Below are 22795 nucleotides of genomic sequence, written 5' to 3' on the forward strand. Positions count from 1 at the left end.
CACCTGAGAACAGACTATTTAAAAAAGGACACTACAAAAAACGCTGAGCAGTAGTCAAGGTGCCAAAACTGAAAGTAACATCCGCCTCAGGGGAATGCAGGGCTTTTTGAAGGCCCAGTTGTTAACCTCTGACCTTTGTACCTCTCTCTTGTCTGTGATGAGAACACAGGCTGGCTTTTCTTGGAAAATCATGATGTCTGGCTCTGGGAGATTGAGAAAACATGGTCTGGGCTGGAATCTGAGTCAGTTACGCCAAACAGATTTTGTTCGCTGATTGTTTCAAAATGGAGGCTTTTTTGGTCTTAAAATAAATCAGATTCTGGGCATCCCTCTCCTATTGGAGGTGACTCTTTGTTCAAAAGAGAACTCTTTGATCTCAAACTTTGCATATAAAAAAAGGTCTTGTTGTTGGGATTTAAAGGGGTACTCCAACAAGTTATTAATTGTGCTATCGTAACATTTGTGGATGAGAAAAAAAAAGAGAATGTTTAGTGCCTAGTGTGATCCAAACTCTTAAAAACACTGGATACTACACTACCTATAATGCAACTCAATAGCGTCTGTGTTTAAACCCTCCCTGTCTGCCTGGTTACACCCATGTCTTTGAGATTCCACGCCCCCAGTTTCTGTTATGAAGATCCAAGCTGAGATCATCTTGATGATAACCGGAGATAACCTTGATGACATCACAATGACATCAGGGCCCATGAAAACATTACACAACTGTTTTCACACGTTGTGTACCCGTGTGACAAGTAAACTGATCCTCATGTGTAAAAGTAAAAGTGCCCCTTTATTTAGTTAAACTTTGTATGGATAGACAAAATACTGGAACCCATTTTACTGTGCAGAGACTAATTTATTACTACAACATAGTAAAGAAGCAGTTTTTATTGGATACGTCGTCTGGGTAACGATTGATGTTTGAGTGAACTTGAAATAGGCAAACAACTCTTTATTGAACATCTTTTGATTTAAGAGCATCAACACTCGACATTATTACCACTGTCAAAATTAAGTATTAATTCTTCAGCTAATTATCAACACTCAAAATCTCTATCACTTTACAAATCAACTGTTACTGTTTAAGCTAATGTGAGTTTCCACTGTATAATTTCATCATATGGAATGTTTTTGTTCTTCTGCTTTATAAAGAGACTTGATGAGTTTCTAATTTTCAAATGATCAAAGGAGCTGCCATTGTGGCTCTTGACCTCATTTAAACTCATGATAGAACCGAAACCTGCAGAACTGATGTTTAGGCTAGAAGAATCTTGTTCTCCTTTTTTTTGTCAAACAAAATCGTACTTTTATGTGCTTGTGAGTGTGGGCATATCTTCAAAGAACTCAACATGAGGTTCAATCTGTTTCCAATCACTTGTGACCAGCAGGTCTCGATCACCTTCTGACCTGTGAGTAAATTTAGATCAGATACGGCTTCCAGAAGCTCCAAAAAATCTTTTCTTTCATCCATGTCAACTCATCTTCTTCATTTCTGCTTTTGATTCCCTTTGATTTAAAGGGAAAAGGGAGTTTCATAATGTGCAGCAATTCAAAGAACCATATATCATCTAATTCGCTAAAAAAGCAAAATGATCCTGTACTCTATCATTGATTGATGCATTTATCCTTTAGATACAGGCTTCGAAGACAAAACAGCAACTGAACAAAATATCTGCCTGAATGATTCTATCTGATTTCCTATTTTTGTGCCATAACAGTGACAAAATCTATTATCTCAAGTTGTCATCCTTGTCAGGAGCATTTTATGTGCACCACTGCAACTAAATTTGTTTAAGGACTTTTTTTCTCAGAATAATGCTGAGATGTCATACATTTTTTGCAATAAATGTATTTAACTTCTCAACATTGTAATGTTTGTTTTTATCCATACGCATTTTTGCTGAATGATTTATTTCTTTTTTAGGAAAGACCTAACCATACCATATTTGGAAGCAAATATAAAACCTTTATCACAGGATATACACTGTGTCATCATTACTTATCAATCAGTAAAACCTAGTATACCGCTAGATCGTGTATGAAATGGCCCTGCTGTTGCAGTCCAGCCCAAAATAAGTTGCAAAGCATATATTCATTCATATGAAAATCTTGTGGAACATTAGCACAAATACTGTGCTTACCTGGGGCAATTAGTCTGAGATATATGTTCATTTAAAAACTCTTTCAGTCTTTGTGCCAAGATAATCTAGACTTTGTACAAAACATGGTTATTTTTTAAATTTGACTCTGAATAAGACAACACACATACAGTAGCCAAAATGTGGAACTGTTGCTTTAAAAAAGGACAACCTGGCACAATCTACAGAATCTCACCATACCTGTCTTGGCCTTGGCAGCTCTCTTGAGATTCACACTTCACTGACACTCCAGCCAGATAGTTTCGGAAATACACTTTCACCCCCATCCCACACACACACACACACTCTAGCGTCTGGTGTTTTCATTGTAGCTGGTTGCTGAATAGCTGAAAATCACTTTCAACAGCTCGGTCCTTAAACCTAAAATAAAATCCTGTGTGCACGAACACACAGAGCTGGTCGAGTTTTGGCTGCACATCGCTTTTTTCCACACTTGAAAATAAGATGTAGCCATAAGCCAAATGCAAAAAGCGTAAGGGTTTATATTGCAAGCTGCTAACGACTAAATTGGCTGGGGCAGATGTAATGAAGGGAAATCTTTATCACACATATATACATATATAAAGTGCCACATGTATAAAACATAGCACCCTTTTCTACACAGGCATGACCTTAAGAGGAGAAAAGGCAGAAAATAAGTACAAAATCTTGTGAACATATCATTTTGTGCACCATTAGGTGCCCTATCATGACCAACAGGACTTTCACTTCTATCATTTAATGTCTCTTTAATGTGACTCATACTGGAAAGCCTATTTGAAAACACTTTTCTGTGCCCCTTTTGCTCTCTGTGCTCTTGAGTATCTTGCTTTCAGGCCCTTGGTCTCTCTGTTCTTTTTTATTGTCTTGTCAATGTATATTTTGCTCCTCCTTTCTCATATCAATAGCAAGTGGTTATGGATGACATCTTATTCAAGACATCTGGTCCAATGCAAAAAAAAAAAAAAAGAGGCATATACATATCCTATCTAATTAATACAATAAAAACTGGTTTAACTGGATTACGTTTATACCTGGCATTTAAAATGTGTCCTTTTTCTACATCAAGTTTAGACCATAATTCATACACACCTCATTCTGAAAGGACCATAACTTTTCTTTATGTGACATTTGTGTTACATTTAAAGGATGAAGCTGCTTGTCAAGGTTTTTGTAGGAACATTTTCCAGATGTAAATTTATAGCAGCAGCTCTGACACAACAGAAAACAGCAAAGATGGAAGCTGTTAAAAATGTGGCTTATTTCATTTCAGCTGTTATGATGCAAGATTTTCTGAGAGGACTTTACTGGAGCAAAGTCAAGACTAGTCGACTGTTCCTCTGTGCAGCTGCTGTATGCGGATTATAAAAAACAACTGCACACATTTACAGTTGTGGTCCATTTTGAGAAATGATCATCAAGCCTTACTGTACAACTGAAAGGTATAATTGTTATAATTGAATGTATGCTTTCATTTCAGGTTTCCAAATCTCATTATCTAAGGACTAAGGTCATAGTGTTCTGTACATTTATTTACGTGGCTTTTGCAATTACTGTAGGGCTGATCTAAAGTGCAATGTAGCTCTAGACATGTTTCCCTAAGGGAACAAACAACATACATCAGAATCAGAACCACTAACAAGTCTTTCCTGGAGGTTTTATCACTCTCTAGGTTATTCACATTTTAAAAAGAATAGTTAACATTAAGTAAAGGAAAAAGTCAGAAATAATGTGACTCCACTGAGAGTTCTGAGCATCGGCAACATTTTGATTTACCAAGCTTTTTTTCATGGATGTAAACTGTTTTGTTCTTTTTTATCCAATGTTGTCCACAGTCGCTACCGCTGTAAAAGCAAGAAAGATCGAGAATTACTCAATAGCTACAAGTGTGGTGCATGTTCAAACATGTGGCTTTAATTAATCACATCAGTCAGATTAAGACCTGATGTCCTCATCAGTGACAGAGCACTGCTTCCAGAGAAGAATCTCATTTATGTAATTTGTGTAAATAACAGTGACACAGAATTCACACCGCGAGTTGAATAAATATAGAAAAAAAAGGCTTGAATGTAACAGCTATCTGTGAGTGAGAGATTAAACCAATGAAGATGAAGGAGAGTTAGGCAGTAAAGGAGAAGGAGTCAAGATGGCAGTGGGAAGACAGAAAGAGAAAAGTAATCAGTGACAACGTGCAATCGTCTTGGTGACAGGCTGCATTTGAAGGTCTGTCACTCTTGTGACAATAAGAGATTGGTAGTGTGGATCTTCTTTTGGCCTCACAAGTTGTATGTCAACACCAGATGAAGACACTTTGTGTGTGCATGTGTACATTATGTGCTCAGCCTCACATCGCTGTGAATTCCATATGAAGGCGTGTGTGTTTACACCTGTTAATAACCTCAGGATGGGTGTGTTCAGTGCTTATGTAAAGATACACTGTACTTCTCACAGGGAGAGGGGCTTGCTTAGACCTGTAAAAATATTTTTGTTTAAGTTGGTCTTTGGTTTCAGTTGTGTAAACGGCTGGTCAGACACTGAGCCAGCCTGAGAAGATAAATAAAATATACATGGCGGGTACTTTTTATAGATTGATTGTATTCAAAACATATTTGACTAAATTATGTAACCGGTACATGATATATTTATGTATGTACTGTATGCATGTGAGTGGGATTTTTGCTTTTATTTTAAATTTCCCTTTTTCAGAAGAAGTAAACAGTCTTCTACTGTTGGTCAGTTCCTTGCTGCAAATGTTTCCCAGATACTTTTGGGATTTAAACCGACAACCTACTCGTCACAAGACTACTTCTCTAAGCTCTTAGCTGTGTGTGTATGTGCTCAAGCATTCCTGCGCCTTTGAATTTCTGTGTGCATGAAAAAAAATGTGTGTGTACATTCTTGACCCTGTGTGTTTGTGTGTGCATTTGAAGTTAATATGTATATATTAGAGAGTTTCTTTGTATATAGAAATGGGTCCAAACTCTCAACCCTCATTAACAAACATCTATTAATCTTTTCCACTCCTGCCCACCTACCAGAGACCCATTTTTAGGGGTGACAGGGGAGGTCTAGGGGGAGATAGCAGGTCAACAGTACATGCCACATAGAAGTGGTATACATCATCTGAAAGCTGGAAGCCTGAAGAATAATTTGAGATGGAGTTCAGCATTGTGTGTCAAGTTTTTCTAGTAATAAATCTGTAATGAACGTTGTGTTTTGGTTAGGCTCCTATTCGAATTTTGAAAGTTTAGAGGCTTAGATATCATCATGATGGAAGTATGTGATGGCCATTCACATGCTCAGTTATGTCTCATAAGTTTTTGCAGCAATATTTGGATTGATACGGTTTGTTACACAGATTTGGTGCAAAATTGAATCATTTCTGACCACTCGAGAATTGATGATAATGGTCAAAAATCCCTCCAAAATATCACATGAAGACACCAAGACCTTGAGGAACACAATAGAAAAATTCATGCTGTGATTTTGTATCAAAAAACATTTGACATACAAAGCCATACATCCTCTGAATACCCTTGGTAGTGTCTAGTTGTAAAGTTTCATGAGATCAAGTTTCAAAAAATGGTCTCACTACAATGAAATGGCTACTATGGGGACCATCCTCAGCACACATGAATACAATTGGACTCATTGGATCCACAAGAGTCTCAGCTTTCCAGTCATACCAAATTTATGCAATTCTAAGATTGTTTAGGGACCCCAGTATGCAGAAATATTCAAATACACCATTTTTAGAATATGCAAAAATAACACATTTATACTGCATCCAAAAAACTGCATGGTTTTTGCCCAAAACTGCATGGGATTAGCATGAGGTGGGCATGTCTGTACAGGGGAGACTTGTGGGTAACCATAGAACCAGTTTTTATTCAAATATCTTGAGGCGAGAGGTCAAGGGACCCCTTTGAAAATGGCCATGTCAGTTTTTCCCTTGCCAAAATTTAGTCTAACTTTGGAATATTATTTAACCCCCTTCCCGACAAGTTAGCATGACATGACATCTTCTCTGTGGCTTTAACACTGAGCCCACTACAGCCTCTGAAAGACAGTAATGTCACCCGCGGACACTGGCGTCCTCGGGGAGTGGAAGAGGTTAAACTGTAAAGCAGCTGCTCTTATTTATTTTTGTTTATCTTGGCATTTCTCTTAATATTGTTTTTCTGCATTCTCTTTTTTCTTTGTCACATTTGCATCTGTCTTGACATTATTTGTATAAAAACACCTTAAGCTACATATTTTTCAAGAAGGTTTTCTACTGAATACCCAGATTTTTTAATGGAGCCTGATCAAAAATGTTTTAATGGATTTTATGTCTCAAGATATCTGAAGGGTTTTGTATTTCCTGCTACAAAAAAGGCACTTTTCACTACAGCTCACAGTATACCAGGGTAGCTCAAATGTTTCTGGTAGCAGAAAATGAAGAGAAAATGTGAGAAATATGAAAAGCCGATGCTGATTATCTCTCATTTAAACAATAAATGGTTAAACTCTGCTGAATCTGCACAGCAAATTGTAATTTTAAAATTACTTTTTTTATCATTAATTATTTTTTTATTATTCATTTCAAAATACTCTTTTGTGGTTATGGAGCAACAATTTACCTTTTTTTTTTTGGTGTTGTCCCTCCTCAATTCTTTTAATATTGTGTGAGTCTTTTAATATTGTTTTACTGCTGTAAGTGTATTGAGACACCCTGGTGGCACTTTAAATAAATAAACTTTAAACTTTAACATCAGTTTTATATTCAGATAACTGCTCTGTCGCACTCACAGTGAGCTGGGCCGTATCTGCCGGGTGTCCTGCTCTCCGTCGTTGCTGGTCAGGCTGTGTCTTGGAGTTCGACCTTGGCTGCCGCTGCTGCTACTGCTGCTGCTGTTACAGTTGGCAGTGGAGGATATGGGCTGCTGCAGCTCGGCAACTGTGGCATTAACAACACTGTTCCTCTTCTCACCTACAAGAATAAAGAATGATTTATGAGCTCTTGGCTTAATCACCTAGAAAAAAAAATTCGCTTCCTTCCTACTGAAGTGGCCACCTTTATACTGATGTGCTGTGGAGGCATATAACACCTTGGCCCAGAGCCCATTTTTTGAGCCTGACCTGACACTACTCTCCTGGGTCACACATAGCAGATATGAAAAAAGGGAAATTAAATGGGAGATTAAAACTCAATATATCAATCAATAAACTATATCACTGAGCAGACAAGTTTATGATCAGCTCAACTCAGGTCATAACCACAAAATAACCCCAGTGACATCTTTCTCAAAAAATGTATGTACACTAATGGCTGTTAGAAATATTTTTGGAAGGTGAATGCCAGGTAATTAACCCATTGCATGTTAAGCATTTGTGTGCTTGTATATTTGACTGTGTGGGTGCGTGCGTATGTTAGTATTCAAGTCACCTTTCTGGGAATGTGTTGGTGTGTGGAAGAGTGTGAGAGGCCTCTCGCTGCAGGATGGGGCTTTGCTCTCAGTGCTTCTCCTCCTGGACAGGTTGAGCTGCATGTTGGTCGAACCTCCTGCAGAACCCGGCATGTCTCTAAATATCTGCACAAACAAGGCAGACAGATCAAGTTTGATTGAGCCAAACATGCACGCAACATTTTTGCTGCCGTCAACAATTTATCAGCAATTTATGGACCCATGTGTAACTGCAGGGCAATGTAGCATATCTTATCACATTGAAGGCGGTTATCACAACATTATGCTTAAATGAAAAAACATGTACACCCATGCAAAAATATGCCAGATTGGGATCTGATGCAAGAAACGGTACTAAAATTTGCAACATGACATTCAAAGTTATGCTAACCTACCAGTGATCCTATGACTTTTTATATCTATTTGCCATGCTCTTGCCTTCTTGCTTTCTGTCTCTCTCTGAAAGACGAGATGGTCTAATATGTGAGCTGATAAAGTATATCTAATATTCTTCATGGATTAATGCTACTGAATTGCAACCATTGCAGATGAGACTCATACTGTATGTACGTATCCACTAAGCTGCTTGCTGCCGTGTCTTAAACTGAGAATAATTACACATACAGAAAAGTAAAATTAACAACAGGGCACATTGCAGGCTTCAGTTTATGATTTGTGGCACTGATTATGACATTGCTAAAAATTTATTTCTAATCCTTGAAGTAAAATTAGCCAAGACGCAGAAAAACACATGCCATGATGAAAATATGCATGCTGTTTCTCAGATTTCTTCCCCTCACCAATTATTTGTCTCTATAGTTTTGATGTTTTCCCACAACTTTAGGTTACCAAGGTAACCCTGGTTCTCTGATAACCGAGTTGAGATATCTCACTATGGGAAACACCTTATGGCGTAACCAATCATGGAAGCTCCAATACCACCACATCTGTTGTGAGACAGACCAATCACCTTGAGTTGCATAGGCCAGCCCGTCCCCCTTGATAGGCGCCCGTGGCGTGGCACCCGTTATTCTCAAAACATTTCTTCCCCATAACCTACCTATGTAAGCAGGGCAGTGTTGTGAGACACCTAATTCGGTTATCAGAGAACCGGGGTTACCCTGGTAACCTAAAGTTCTTTTTCAAACCTTGCTCAGTATCTCACTATGAGAGATGTAAATGGTAAATGCACTGTACTTATATAGCTCCTTTCTAGTCTTCCGACCACTCAGAGCGCTTTTTACACTATGAGTCACATTCACCCACTCACACACATTCTTATGCTGAAAGGGGTACAGGGGCTACCATGCAAGGTCCCAACCTGCCCATCAGAGGGAATCTAATCATTCACACACATTCACACACTGATGGAACAGCAATCAGGAGCAAGTTGGGGTTCAGTATCTTGCCCAAGGGCACTTCGACATGCAGACTGGAGGAGCCGGGAATCGAACTGCCGATCTTCAGATTAGTGAACGACCAGTTCTACATCCTGAGCCAAAGCTGCGCAGATGTGGCCACTCCCAAATTGCACAATCCGAAGCCCATAAGACCTTGACCCAAGACGGGTCGACACCACAAGCCCTCCCCATGGGCTAGCACACAATTAACATGAACCCACACTCAGGACTGAGCAAGCTGGTGAAGGCGCCGTCACATCCAGGCGGTAAAACCAAATAAATGTGTGTAGGGATACCCAACTAGCAGCGGCACAGATGTCCCTCACAGAAATGCTCCTGAAGGGCACATCAGGTAGCCATACCCCTGGTGGAGTAAGCCCATAGGCTCTCTGGGGACTGCAGACCATATCGCTCTGGAGGCAGAACTACAGCTCCACCACCCAGTGTGACAGGCGCTGGCAAGTCAGAGCCCACCCTCTGTGAGAGTTGGCCCAGGACACAAAGAGCTGGCTACTCTTTCTAAATCCCTTAGTCCTGTCCATATAGATGCGTAAAGCTCTCACAGAACAGAGTGAATTAAGCCGCTTCTCACTCTCTTCCGCAAAAGGTGGTGGGTGAAAGGCATGTAATTCACTTTCCATTTGGCTGACGTCAGAGCCAGCAACAGGATAGTTTTGACAGAGAGTAACTTTAAATCAGTACAATCCAAGGGCTCGAAAGGCAACCCTGAGAGCGCCTCCAAAACAGCTGGCAAGTCCCATGATGGAACTAAAGGTTTGTGCGCAGGCCGCAATCAGTGGGCTCCCTTCATAAACCTCTTTATCAGAGAATGCTGTCTGACCAGCACATTAACAAAACCCACATGGCAGGCTGATTGCAGCCAAATAGACCTTAATGGTGGAAAAAGCTTTACCATTGTCCAGTAAATCCTGCAGAAAGCATAATACATCCGGGACAGAACTCTAGAACGAAATGCTGGCTCTAGCCTCACACCATCTCTCAAATACGCGCCAATTGTTATCATATAATGATCGTGTTTGAATAGTCCTAGCAGTCCATCTCTTTTTCTGAACAAAAAGAATAGAGGACACTGCGCATTTTGCGCATCTACGGATCTACGGACACTCGGCCAAATCTCTTCACACCAGGCAAAGCACTTCGGGGTTGAGCCTCTTCTCGCCGTAGAGATTTCTCCTAGAGAATAAATCCACCCCGCTGGGGATGTGTGCCGTGCGTAATGACAGCAAGCACTCACTGCTCCACAATATCAGACTCTGTGCCAGTCTATATAACTTCACGGAGCACATGCCTCCTTTCTGGCTTATATAAGCCATGGCTGTCGTGTTGTCCGTCCTGACCAATGCATGAAAATTCCCCAGGAGTGGCAGGAAATGTTTGAGCGCCATTAAAACAGCCATGAACATGACAGAACTTCCTGGGCCAGGTCCTGTCTACTGACCTCCCCTTGAATACGGCTCCCCACCCTGTCAGTGACGCATCCGTTGCAACTGTTTTTCTCATAAGTACCGTTCCCAAGGGGACACCAGTAGTGAACACTTCCGGGTCTCTCAAATGAGAGAGAGCCAGGAGACATCCCCGGGAAACTCCCACCATTTGGCTGAGATGACACTGTACATCCAGATGTAATGAGGACACTCAGCATTGGAAATCCCTTATTCTCAGCAGCCAGAGGAACAAAAAAAATGGCTGATACCATCAGCCCTGTCAGACGGAGGCAGGCTCATAGCAAGATCTATTTTCGCCAGCGAAACAGAGCCCAGTGCTGGCGAAATTTCTCCACCCAAACTTGTGACAGAAAAGCCCGAAAAGAGACAGAGAGAAAGGGTCATTTCGAGGCCCAAATACTCTATACTCTGAGTGGGAGACAAAACGCTCTTTGGGTGATTCCCAGCAGGGAGCACAGAGGAGAAAGTTGTCCAGATATGCCAGCACTCTGAGGCCCATGGCTCGTACTGGATTCAGAGCTGCTTCCACACACTTGTTGAAGCCCCTTGGGGGTGATTGACAGCCCAAATGGCAGGGTCTGATATTTGTAGGCTACGCCACTGAAGACAAACCTCAGATATTTTCTCTGTGCTGGATATATGCTTATGTGAAAATAAGCATCCTGTAATCCACTGATGGGAACCAGTCGCCTGATTGAATCCAGCGGTACACTGTGTGTGAGCATCCTGAATTTGTATTTCCGAAGGTGTGAATTGAGGGAACGTTAGACCAGAATTGTACGTAATGAACCTCCCTTTTTTGGGAAAAGGAAAAACCGAGAGTACAAACCCGGACTCTTCTCCTCCCCTGGCACAATGTAAATTGTCCCGCGGCTTAAGAGAGAAGAGATTTTGCTCTCTAAAGCCTCCACCGCTTCCCCCGTGGCTTCTGAGAACAGCACACCATTGAAAGATGGTGGTTTTGCTGCGAACTGAAGCCTGTATCCCCTGACAACAGTTGTAAACACTCAGGGGTCAGCTGCACATGTGGCTTTATGAACGAGCCTGGCTGCGTCAGCAGCTTCTTTATTGAAAAACCATGTGAAGTGCTTTGTGCTAGCATTACGTGACGTTTTCCCACTGTCCCGTTCTGAAATCTCGTGAGAGTTGAGTTGTCAAAATCAGCTAAATATTCTGCCATGACAGAGTTGACAGAAAGTGTAGCTTAGTGTTATCTAAAGGATTTGGCTGAATATTTAACTGAACTCTCTCACGAGATTTCAGAGCGATACTTGAGTGAGACTTGGTGAGACACAAAAACAAACAGACCTTATCAAGCAAAAGGCAAAGATAAACATTTTATTTCTCTGTATGGTCCTATCCGTATGGTTGTCAGACACTTATAATAACAATCTGAATGTATCAGTGGCAAAAACAAGCACTTTTAGTGGACGTACACATAGTGCGCTATTGCTCCACCAGATTACATTGCAGCCTGTTTTGTGGCTGCCGGCTGCAGCGCTCTTGCTCAACACTGGACCAATTTCAAAAATTGTTGTCCCCATTAGTCACTTAGACACAAGAAGATGGGAAAATAGGGTCCAGGTTGAAGGAAGATTCCCTTTAATGGGTGTAACACCACGGGCACTTATAAAGGGGGACAGGCTGGCCCATGAAACTCAAGATGATTGGTTGGTCTCATCACAGACGTGGTGTTATTGGAGCTTCCATGATTGGTCACACCAGAAGGCCCATAGTGAGATACCGAATGAGGTTTGAAAGAGACCTAATGCTGCGCCGCTTGTATTAATCTGTTATTTCAGCCTAAGTGACACGTCATCATCCCCTCATCCATTCATCTGTCAACGCCTTAATTCTGCTTTTCAACCAGCTCCACACCCATAGCTGCACTCAAGAAGGAAAAGAGGAAAATAAAAAACAGATTGGAGAGCTGGAGAATCCATTTTAAAACACACTGGATTCGTTGTTTTGGCTGCAGAAACGCGCAATAAAATAAGCAGGATCACATGAAACCGACAAACTCCTCAATACAGTACATGCGCATGTTATGAAGCTCGAGTAATTCCTTCATTCATTTCCATACTGTTTACAACTAAATGAAATCTTTTCATTATACTAAATAGTTATACTGTCAAGGGGAGAGAATAAAACATTCTTCAAACAGGCTTCAGGCTGAAATGAAAGAAAATGAGCAAAATTTATGAAGAGGGACTCAAATCATCCTCTAACTTGTGGAGAATGAGAAGTGTCATTATTCTGCAGATGTACAGTAGAAGACAGTGGCATACAGAGTGTGTTGAGATCTCTTAAAGGACAAACGGACCGCTCTCTCACAGTATTCATTCTCCAGTTGTTTTGGTTTTGCACATTGCACTAGAGACAGCTGTTCTCTGGGAAGTCTGGAGGATGAAGGGGGCCAACAAGTAAAGCTGTGTGTGCACAATGCTAGGGTCTCCTACAGTCAGGCTGATTTGTCTGTTGCTATGGTGACATCTGTAAGCAGCTTGGTCTGCCAATAAGCTGCTTGGATCTAAAGGGGAAAGTGGCTTTGAAGTGTATACAGTATATACAGTTATTGTGAGTGAATAAGTGTGTGTGTGTGTGTTTGTGTGTGTGTTGCATGGGTTCACTCAGATATACAGAGTTAGTTGAATTAATTACTGTTTTACTGCACAATTACACAAAGGTTAATCCCCCTAACAAAGTCAAGGGATGCATTTAATCCTCAAACAAGTAACAAACTGTTTTGTTTGTGTTATTTATTTGCATAAATGCACTCTCATTGCCTTACCTTCTCATGGTGCTCTATGAGGATCTCCACTACTATATTCTGGAACTTGATGTCCATGATGGCTGCCACTGTCTCCTCTTGTGGCCGGAGCAGAGTTGGCCCAAAAACCACACCCAAATTAGCGATGGTCATCAGGTTCTGCTGGTGGTGACTTGCCACACTGTTGAGGTTGGTAGACAGAGAGAGAGAGTGTAAGTGGCACCACATTTGATCTAAATGAAAAGATACATTTTGCCGCAGCCAGAAGCTGTTGTAGCCAAAAAGCTTCAATAAACCCACTGTACGCTATGTATCCAGCAACACAATAGACAATGTCAGTAACTAGCTATTGCTCATAGTGGAGTATTTTGTGACTAAAGAGCCAAATATTTTTCTCAGGAGTTGATGGAGACAAAACAGAGTGAATAATGGACTTTTATTCTTCAGGTGGCCAGAAAAATTACTCCAAATGAAAGTAAATAGTCAATTAGTTCACCATGACAAATTCATGAGTTGAATATGTCAATTGCCACGGTCACAGGTTGTCATTAATCATTGGTTGGTTGCCAAATAGATCTGCATCTATTTGTTAACCTAAAAAACTGAAACCAGCGGTGACACAGGAAGAGGCCTAACCACACAACTGGAGTGCAAGGGGTTCTGTGGGGGACGGTGAAGCAACTGTGGGAAGTGAGTCAAGCTAACTGAGGTTCAAGCAGGCCCTCAACCTTTGTCACTGTTGGCAACTGAGGCATTTAGTATATGTGGTGACCTGATAGTAGCTGGTACAGTCGTAAGGCTTCGTGGTAATTAAATCCCCTAGACCTAATAACAAATCATTTCAGCAGTATTGCCTGTGCCATGACACAATATTGTGAGTTGATAATATGTCAATATTGTGTTAATAGCTTGTCCCGCCACCCCAAAGAGGCCAAAAAAAAAGAAAAAAAGAAAAGATTAGTGAATACAATTTTAACTAAATACAGACTTAAGGAATTGACTATTACATCTGGTTGCAGAGTCGCAGAATTAGCAGGATAATGAAGTCATAAAGCATGACACAACATTTTCTTTGAAGCTTGAAGGTTCTTTATTTATCTTTGAAATAGCAGGTTCATCTCAGTTCTGGCCAAGACGGATCAGCCTACTCAATGGGAACCACCTGATGCATCTAGACAGAGTTTCCAAGTAACAAAGAGTCAGCACTTAGCCACACACCACTCAATACCCTGAGATCTCTGTTGGTACACCTTAAAGACTGGGCCAAGAAGAAATTGGATAGGTTGACGATAGTACATGAAAAAGCTGAGGAAAACACTATCAATGAAACAGCAAGGAGCCTGGAGAAAAGACAGCATCAGCTGTCTGTGAACACCAGACTAAAACCGGTTACAACATCGACTTGGAAGAGGTCAAAGTCATTGACCAAGGGTAAGCGGATGGCCAGAGAAAGATTAAGGAGGCCATTCACATCTTATCCCTTCCGCTCTTACTTGAACAGATTTGGTATCATTTACCACTGTATTAAGTATTTCCTCTATTGTTGGAAGAACCTTTAAGCTCATCCTTCTTAGTCTCTTTGGAAATATTGTTCAGGAAATTGATGCCAATAAAGCTTCTGATCTGCTCTGAACTGAAAGACAGAGCTAAAGTGTGATCCAGCCATTCAACCTATAAGCCAGTGATGATGATGATGACCGTCGGCAGGTGTAATCCACTAAGCCTAGGTAAAGATAAGCGTGTCCTCAAAATACTTGCATTTGCACTCCCCTGCATGTTGTATAAACATGGCTGATGTCCCATTCGTCACACATCATATCATGCCGCCGCTGTTGAAGAAAGCCTGATAAAGCCAGAGGGCTTAGATGCGGGTTTAGAGTGAAAACACAATGCCTGTCGGCTGCATTAGAGTAATAATTATACATAAGCCTACTATGTCATGCCCTGCTTTTTTGCTTATGGGCTGCAGCAGCTTGTGGTTACCTAATCTACACACAGACAAACCTTTTTGAATCACAAATCTTCTTGCCTACATGCTGCTGTGCAGCATAAAAACTTCCAAAATGTGGAGGCAAAGGTGGGATTCGAAGCACTGCGGAATAAAACTGCAGAAGCAATTGTCGGGGAAAGGTCTTCTTGTGAAAAAAATAAGATCTTTGCAGGAGTCTTACAACAGATTTGTTGAACTTAATCGGCTGGAGTGCTCATCAGCATCTGCCCTTCTGAAACGTCCTTGAGTAAAACACTGAATTTCAATCAGCTTAAAGGGTGAGTAGCATCCTATTATCTTCCAGTAAACACCGATTTGGTGATTTACAGGTCAAAAAACATTTCAACACAGATTTAAAATTTGGGTAAAATGTAGATGAAAAGTTAAAGTTTTTTTTAAACATTTAAATGTAGTCAATTAAATGAGGTAACTAGATGTCTGAGATACTTTTCCACAACATCTTTTGACCTAAAATTCACAGTTATTTAGGCGTTACTAGGCTGTGACCATAGTGGCTCCTACACTTCCTGTCATCCACAGAATGACCTGCACAGGACCATTAACCCCTCTCTCCCTTCAAGGGATAATTCAGGAAATAGATTTGACCTGGTAGCTGCTGGAAGGGTTTCTATTTTCAGTACATACGACCTAAATGCATGTGGTCAAGAGATTATATGTAGCCCTAATCCTCCTCAGGGATAAAGAACAACAGCAATCAAGCTGAAGAGTTTTCTAGTAATGTGTATGTAGAGGAGAGGAGAGGGTTCTCTATTGCTGTTCACACTACAAAGTACCTGCTAAAAAGTGTACAGTGTCCGATACAGAAAAATAACAATGAATGCAGGTGTGAATCTGTGTCTATGTGTGTGATATCTCCACCTACTTGGCCAGGTGTTTGATTAGCAGCTCCAGCATCTGTCTGTTCTTCTCAGGCAGCCGGTGCACCAGAGCATGGATCTCTGTCACCCTGGCCTCTGGGTTGTCCAGCTCTGGACAGAGACAGATATGAAGACAGGGGGAGAGACTGTTAAGGGAATAAAGACTTGAGCATGTCACAGTTGATGACTTCTTTAATGACACATAAATGTATAGCTGAAGTGTATACTGCTGGAATATACACAAGCAGAACCCTTTTATTCTTCCTGTTACAACAATGATACATATTTTAACAAGTGGTCATTGTCACACAGAATTTTGCAGGACCTTGGTGTGTAGACATAATTCACACTCTGTAAGAATGAGCTGAGAAATGAAAAGAATAGTTTACTAGAGCTTCAAGTAAAGTAACACCTTTAGTAAGCTTTTTATGCGAGGTTAATATCAATCAGATTCAGTGAATCTGTTATACAAAGATCTTCATAGCTTTGCTGTTGTCAGCAAATCCCTTGAAAAGACCAAAACATGTGCTATAGATCTAAATTGTTGTCCAAAAACTATTAAAAACACATCAATGAGCCACACCTCACACTGGCTGACATGTCCCTTCATTACTATGAACATGGACACTGTAGTTTATTTTAAGTCAATCCCACATATACCATCCTGCTGCCCTAAATACTCACTGGAGTGCCAAATGTATATTAATCCATAACTGAAAATAGACCCTAACAAATGCACTGTTTACTTCTAACGTGTAAAAATCTGTAGTACCCAGCTGTTTTAGAAATTTACTTTTTTAAACTAAACTCAGAGTACCAAAGACAGGGTAAGGAAGTAAGAAAGTATTTAGAGGTGGACTAACACATCCTTAGTTTCGGTCTTTTCATCGGAATAACGTCAGCCTTATGCTTGAGGTTTGACTCAGAGTTCGTGTGATTACCATCATAGTCATCTGTAACGCTTGCAATATAGAGTGAAAGAGTATTTATTTTCACAAGACAGAGAGATGCAGAAACCAGACAAGACAGGCAGAGTGATGGAGTCAGAGACAAATAAAGAGGTCGTTTTAGTCACTGAGTGTTTCACTTTACTGCAGAGTGGGGAAGCTCTGTGTCCTAGTGATTAACAGGTAGACAGGCAGGCAGGCACACAGACAGGCAGAGAGACGTGTTGTTGATGAATGACTACAATAAGTCACAGCTGCAGAGCCAGTCGATAGAGATGACGGCAGACTCACACTAGATCAACCCTCAGGCCCTGGCTGTCAGCACCAGGCAATACAGACACAACTGGCAGAGCACCTTGCACACAGACACACACATGTTGTCTTACCAGCTTACAGGGCTGACAAGCTACACACACACACTAAAAACAAAAACAACCAGTCACTCACACACAAACCCAAATATCTTTAACATACACATGCATGTGCACGTCCACTACACCCACATATACCTCCAAACAGATGCATGCACATGAAAACAAGAACACTCTTCGTTCCCTATAATGCATTCTCTGGTGTCTACCACTTCACACACATTATGCTGAAGCACATACTCTTCTCCAAACCGCAACTCATAACATAGGAACAAACACAGACGGCACAGAGACACACAGCAGTGTATGGATAAACGACAGGTTTTCAGAAAAACAAATTTAACGCTATTGAAAATGTGTTAATTCCACCCAAGAGTGAATTAAGAGCTGAATTCAACTGTTTTTTATCCTTGACTTATTTTTTCAATCATACCAGACTCTGGAATTACCTTCCACTGATGCCTGTCAAATGCCATGAGAGAGATAAACAGCTAAATTGAATATGATTCCCCCATGACTTAATGAGGTAAATTTTAATTTACTTTTATTTTTGTACCTGCTTGTCTCATTACCAAGGAAGGCAACAATGTGATTAATGTGTTTTGGGTGCTTTCAGGAGTTTAGAAAGTCAGACTTTAACCCAGACAAGCAGTAATGCAGTTGTCGGGGCAACTATGGCTAAGGAGGTAGAGCGGGTCAAGGGGTAGTGGTTCGATTCCCAGCTCTTCCTGCCCATGAGTCGAAATGTTCTTCAGCAAAACACTGAACCCCAAGTTGCTCCCGATAGTCAGGCCAGTGCCTTGCAGGGCAGCTCTGCTGCCATTGGTGTGTGAGTATGTGAGAATGGGTGAATGAGAGGCAAAAATTGTAAAAGTGCTTTGTTCACTAAGGTAGAAAAGCGCTATATAAGTGCAGTCCATTTACCATTTGTTGAATATATGGTCAGTATTTGGTGTGATGGACAATGGTCAGTAAGTGCTGTAGATGCTATGCTAATACAAAAACAAAATAACATACAATTAATTAGATCAAATAGCAAAGATAATCATATTTCTGAAACACTATGCTGTGTCAATGGAATAATTTGATATTTTGGAACATATTCGTACTTGCTTTTTTGCCAAGAGTGAGATCAATCTTATGTCTGTGTGTTAAGTATGGAGCTAGAGTCATGAGACAACTAGCTAAGCTTAGCATAAAGACTGGAAGCAGGGGGAAACAGCAAGCCTGCCTCTGTCCAAAGTTCAAAAATGCATTTACCAGCCCCTCTAAAGCTCACTAATTAACACTTTGTTTCTCATTAGTTTAATTTGCACAAAAACAGAAAGTGACATGCTGTAACTTGATGCAGCATAACCGTCTGCCCAGCTCTGATGTTCAGTGTCCCCGCTGGTTGCCTGGCAACTTCATGGAGACTACAAGATTCTAGGCAGTCACTGCCATGGCTGTTGTTTGCCAATAAATAGTTAGAGCAAGTAGGTCCTTCTAAAACAAACAACATACAACGTAATAATCTGGAGAGCTTTAAATGTGCTGGTTTGCATATTTTTCAACTTTGGACAGCACCAAAGTAACTGTTTCACCTGCTTACAATCTTTATGCTAAGCTAAACTCATCACCTTTTTGCTCTAGCGCCATACTTAACATACAGACATTAGTGGTATCGATTTTCTCATCTATCTCATCACTCATGGCATGACAAGCTTTCCAAAAATGCCAAACTTTTTCTTGATTGATATGATTTACAATCCGCATAAACAGGTCTGAATCATTGACAGAAGAAACCTGGACTCAACTGATCCTCCTGAAGTTCAGTTGCTGTCAGTTATGATTTACAGTCTGCATAAACAGGACTGAATCACTGACAGAAGAAACCCAGACTCGACTGATCCTCTTGAAGTTCTGTAGCTGCGAGGGCCTGTCAACGAAACACCAAGGAGAGAAGTTGCCCACCTGATGACCAGAGAAGCGTTTACCCCTATTCCCATTCAAGAAATGATTGCCGATTATAATGTGGGATTATAAAACCAAGTTCTATGAGCTCAACTGATCTGCTGGATAAAACCAGTAACTGCTTTGAAAGCAAGACCATGTGACAGCTTGGAAAGACAGTGGACGGGAGGAAAAGACCCCAACAGGGCTGTCATGGGCTAGCTACCCATGACAGCAGGCTCCCTTACGTGCTAGTGAATAGGAGTGATAAAGGAAAATACCCTATGGGCCAGTGAGAGTGGGGGCAAAAGATGGATCTTTGGCTGACACAATGGTAACAGACACAGGAACGGAAATGACAACGAATCACATAATTGGCACAGAGACAACAGCTGCTGGACATGAGTTCCAATCATGTAGCTGTGGTTGTTCCAAGGTAACATCGCTCCGTGGCCTAAGGATACACAAAGGCCAGATGAAATACCTGAAGCAGTTGAGACTAGGATCTTGCATCAAGTCAGTCTGGTGAAACTCAGAGGCAGGACACAACTCACAGTCTACCGAGCATCAATATCCCAGTTGTAGAGGAAGGTAATTCATCCACACCATCTGAGAAACTAGAACCAATCCAGATACAACATGTATTGGAGAAGAAGATCCAAGGATACAGAGCACATGTGAAGTCCTGCAGCCAAAAAAAGAGTGGGAAACCGTCATAGCAATCTGAGAAAGATCCTGGAAGGACTTCAAGGAACAGGAGAGAAGCTGGAGAGGATGAGCGACCTGATTGATGAATATGGGGTAGAAAGGTTTTGAAGCGGAGCACTCCAAGTGTCAAATAGGGAACATACCTCCTGACATGCCACTCATTCCTCAACCAGAATACCAGCGTGACAACAGCCCTCCTAAATGGAGCTAAGTTGAGAAAGCTGTGAGGAAGACAAGGACAGTGTCAGCTCCAGGACCAAATGGAGTTCCCTATCAGCTGTATAAGAACATTCCAGATGTCCTGAAGTTTCTGTGGAGGTTAATGAAGGTGGTGTGATAGAAGAAAAACTTCCCAAAAGCATGGCAAAGAGAAGGGGAAGTATTAATCCCCAAGGAGAAGAATGCCTTGAATATCGATCGATTCTAGCAAATAAATCTTCTGAATGTTGAAGGGAAAATTTTCTTCAGTATTGTTGCACAAAGGATGGCAACCTATCTGAGAGACAACAACTTGATTGACACCTCAGTACAGAGGGCTGCTATATCAGGTTTCTCAGGGTGCTTAGAACATTCAACCATGATATGGCATCAGATTCAGGCTGCAAAAAAGGAGGGAAGAGACCTTCATGTTGTATTCCTCGACCTGGCCAATGCTTTTGGATCTGTCCCACATACTGTCCTCTGGACAGCATTTGAGTTCTTATATGTTCCAGTGACCATCACAAAACTGGGCAGAAACGATTTTCAAGATCTGCAGTTGTGCCTCACAACATCAGAGTACACCATGTCTTGGCAATCCCTGGAAATAGGAATAATGGCAGGATGCACCATCTCCCTACTAGCCCTTACCATGGCTGGATGCAAATGGGTGGTAGGAGGAGAACGCCTGCAGTAACAACTACCTCCCATCCGCGCCCATATGGATGACATAACCACTCTGATCACAACCATCGCATGTAAAAAGCGACTCCTGGAAAAACTTAATTCCAACATAACATGGGCATGGACAAAGCCCAGCAAGTCCAGGACCATCTCCATTATCACAGGAAAGCTCACAGATCAGAGATTCCACACTGACAGAACATCCGTACTAACAGTATCAGAAATGCTAATCAAGAGCTTACGATGGTGGTACAATACAAGCCTTAAGGACTCAGACCAGAATGGGCAATTGAAGGAAGAAACCATCAAAGGTAAATTGCATCTTTGGTGCCTGCAGTTTGGATTGCTTCCCCGTCTGATGTGGCCTCTGACGATCTATGAGGTTCCAATCACCAAATCAAGAAGCTGGAGAGAACAGTCAGTACATAGATCAAGAAATAAGTCAAGACTCCCATGATGCCTCGGCAATATCGGCTTGTATGGGAACGGGGCTCTGGAACTGCATATCACTGGCCTTACTGAAGAACACAAATGCTCCAAGGTAAGGCTGGACATGATGCCTGGATGCCACAACATGGGCGGCAGCTTCCAGAGTGGCAGCAGGCAGAAAGTGAAACCCATTCGAGGTGGTACAACAGACCAAATCAGCTCTCAGGCATGGAGATATTGTGGGCCAAGAGCAGCATGGAAAAGGCAGATTTGGGCTAGGCATAAACAGACCCACATGGAGGAGGAAGAACAATGCGCAAAGGCAGTCTCACAGGCAAAACAGGGCCAATGGACAAGATGGGAAAACCACCAGAAGCTTGATCTTTGGGAAATGGAAAGAGGCAGACTTAGCTTCATCATCAAAGCCATCAACAATATTCTTCCCAGTCCCAAGAACGTGAACCATGGCTTGGCTAAGACCCATCATGTACCAAGGACGCTACACCTGGAGGCACAATCAGGTCCTTCAGCACCTGGCACTAGTGCTGGAGGAAAGGAGGATTAACAACAATGCCCTGTCTCCCCCAGCACCTGGCTTCTCAAACACCATGGCCTTTGTACTAGCAGGAAAGGTACCAAAGAGGTCAATTGCAAGCAAAGAATCAAGCCTACTGGATACAGCCCAGAATTGGAAGATGAAGGTCGATCTAGACCAGAGGCTCACCTTTCCACTGGAGATCATTACAACCAGTCTCAAGGCCAGATCTGATCCTATGGTCGGCCTCACAAAAGGCCCTGTTCATCATAGAACTGATGGTGCCATGGGAGGACACAGTTGGTGAAGCGTACAAACACAAAAAGCTGAAGTACTCCGATCTAGCAACTGAAGCAAAATAAAAGGGCCAGAGAACACAGGTGCTCCCTGTGGAGGTTGGCTGCAGGGGGTTTCTGGCCATGTCAACCAGCAGGCTGCTGAAAGGGAGCCCTCTGGAGGTGTCATGGGCCTATCAAGTAAACACCAAGGAAGGAGGGTGCCCACCTGATGACCCCAGGGAAGCTTCTACCCCTACCCCTACTGCTGGTTATGATTTTCAGTCCACATAAACTGGACTGAATCACTGACAGAAGAAACCTGGACTCAAATGATCCTCCTTGAGTTCTGTTGCTACTGGTTATTATTTACAGTCTGCATCAACAGGACTGAATAACTGACAGAAGAAACCTGGACCCAACGGATTCCCCTGAAGTTCTGTTGCTGTTGATTATGATTTACAGTCCGCATAAACAGGACTGAATCATTGACAGAAGAAACTTGGACTCGATTGATCCTCCTGAAGTTCTGTTGCTGCTACTTTTGATTTACAGTCCAAATAAACAGGACTGCATCATCAACAGAAGAAACCTGGACTCGACTAATCCTCTTGAAGTTGTTGT

The 22795-nt window shown here is 41.7% G+C and overlaps 2 protein-coding genes across 4 annotated transcripts in view; one reads left to right on the forward strand and one right to left on the reverse strand.

Moving 5' to 3' along the window:
* The window catches only part of yipf5 (Yip1 domain family, member 5), a 145800-nt gene extending 144618 nt beyond the window's left edge, over window positions 1-1182 (forward strand). Inside the window, exon 7 of the transcript XR_010931174.1 lies at window positions 1168-1182. The gene's annotated coding sequence lies outside the window, so the exon portion shown is untranslated. The remainder of the gene's footprint in view (window positions 1-1167) is intronic.
* The window catches only part of LOC137195834 (rho GTPase-activating protein 26-like), a 111563-nt gene that overhangs the window by 15951 nt on the left and 72817 nt on the right, over window positions 1-22795 (reverse strand). For all 3 annotated transcript variants that reach the window (XM_067608478.1, XM_067608479.1, XM_067608480.1), the window contains exons 17-20: window positions 16098-16203; window positions 13246-13405; window positions 7570-7714; window positions 6933-7113 (exon numbers count right to left, since the gene is read on the reverse strand). In XM_067608478.1, coding sequence (XP_067464579.1) covers window positions 6933-7113; window positions 7570-7714; window positions 13246-13405; window positions 16098-16203 — 592 coding nt within the window. The remainder of the gene's footprint in view (window positions 1-6932; window positions 7114-7569; window positions 7715-13245; window positions 13406-16097; window positions 16204-22795) is intronic.

The sequence above is a fragment of the Thunnus thynnus genome, chromosome 13, assembly GCF_963924715.1.
Source record: "Thunnus thynnus chromosome 13, fThuThy2.1, whole genome shotgun sequence".
Taxonomy (NCBI): domain Eukaryota; kingdom Metazoa; phylum Chordata; class Actinopteri; order Scombriformes; family Scombridae; genus Thunnus; species Thunnus thynnus.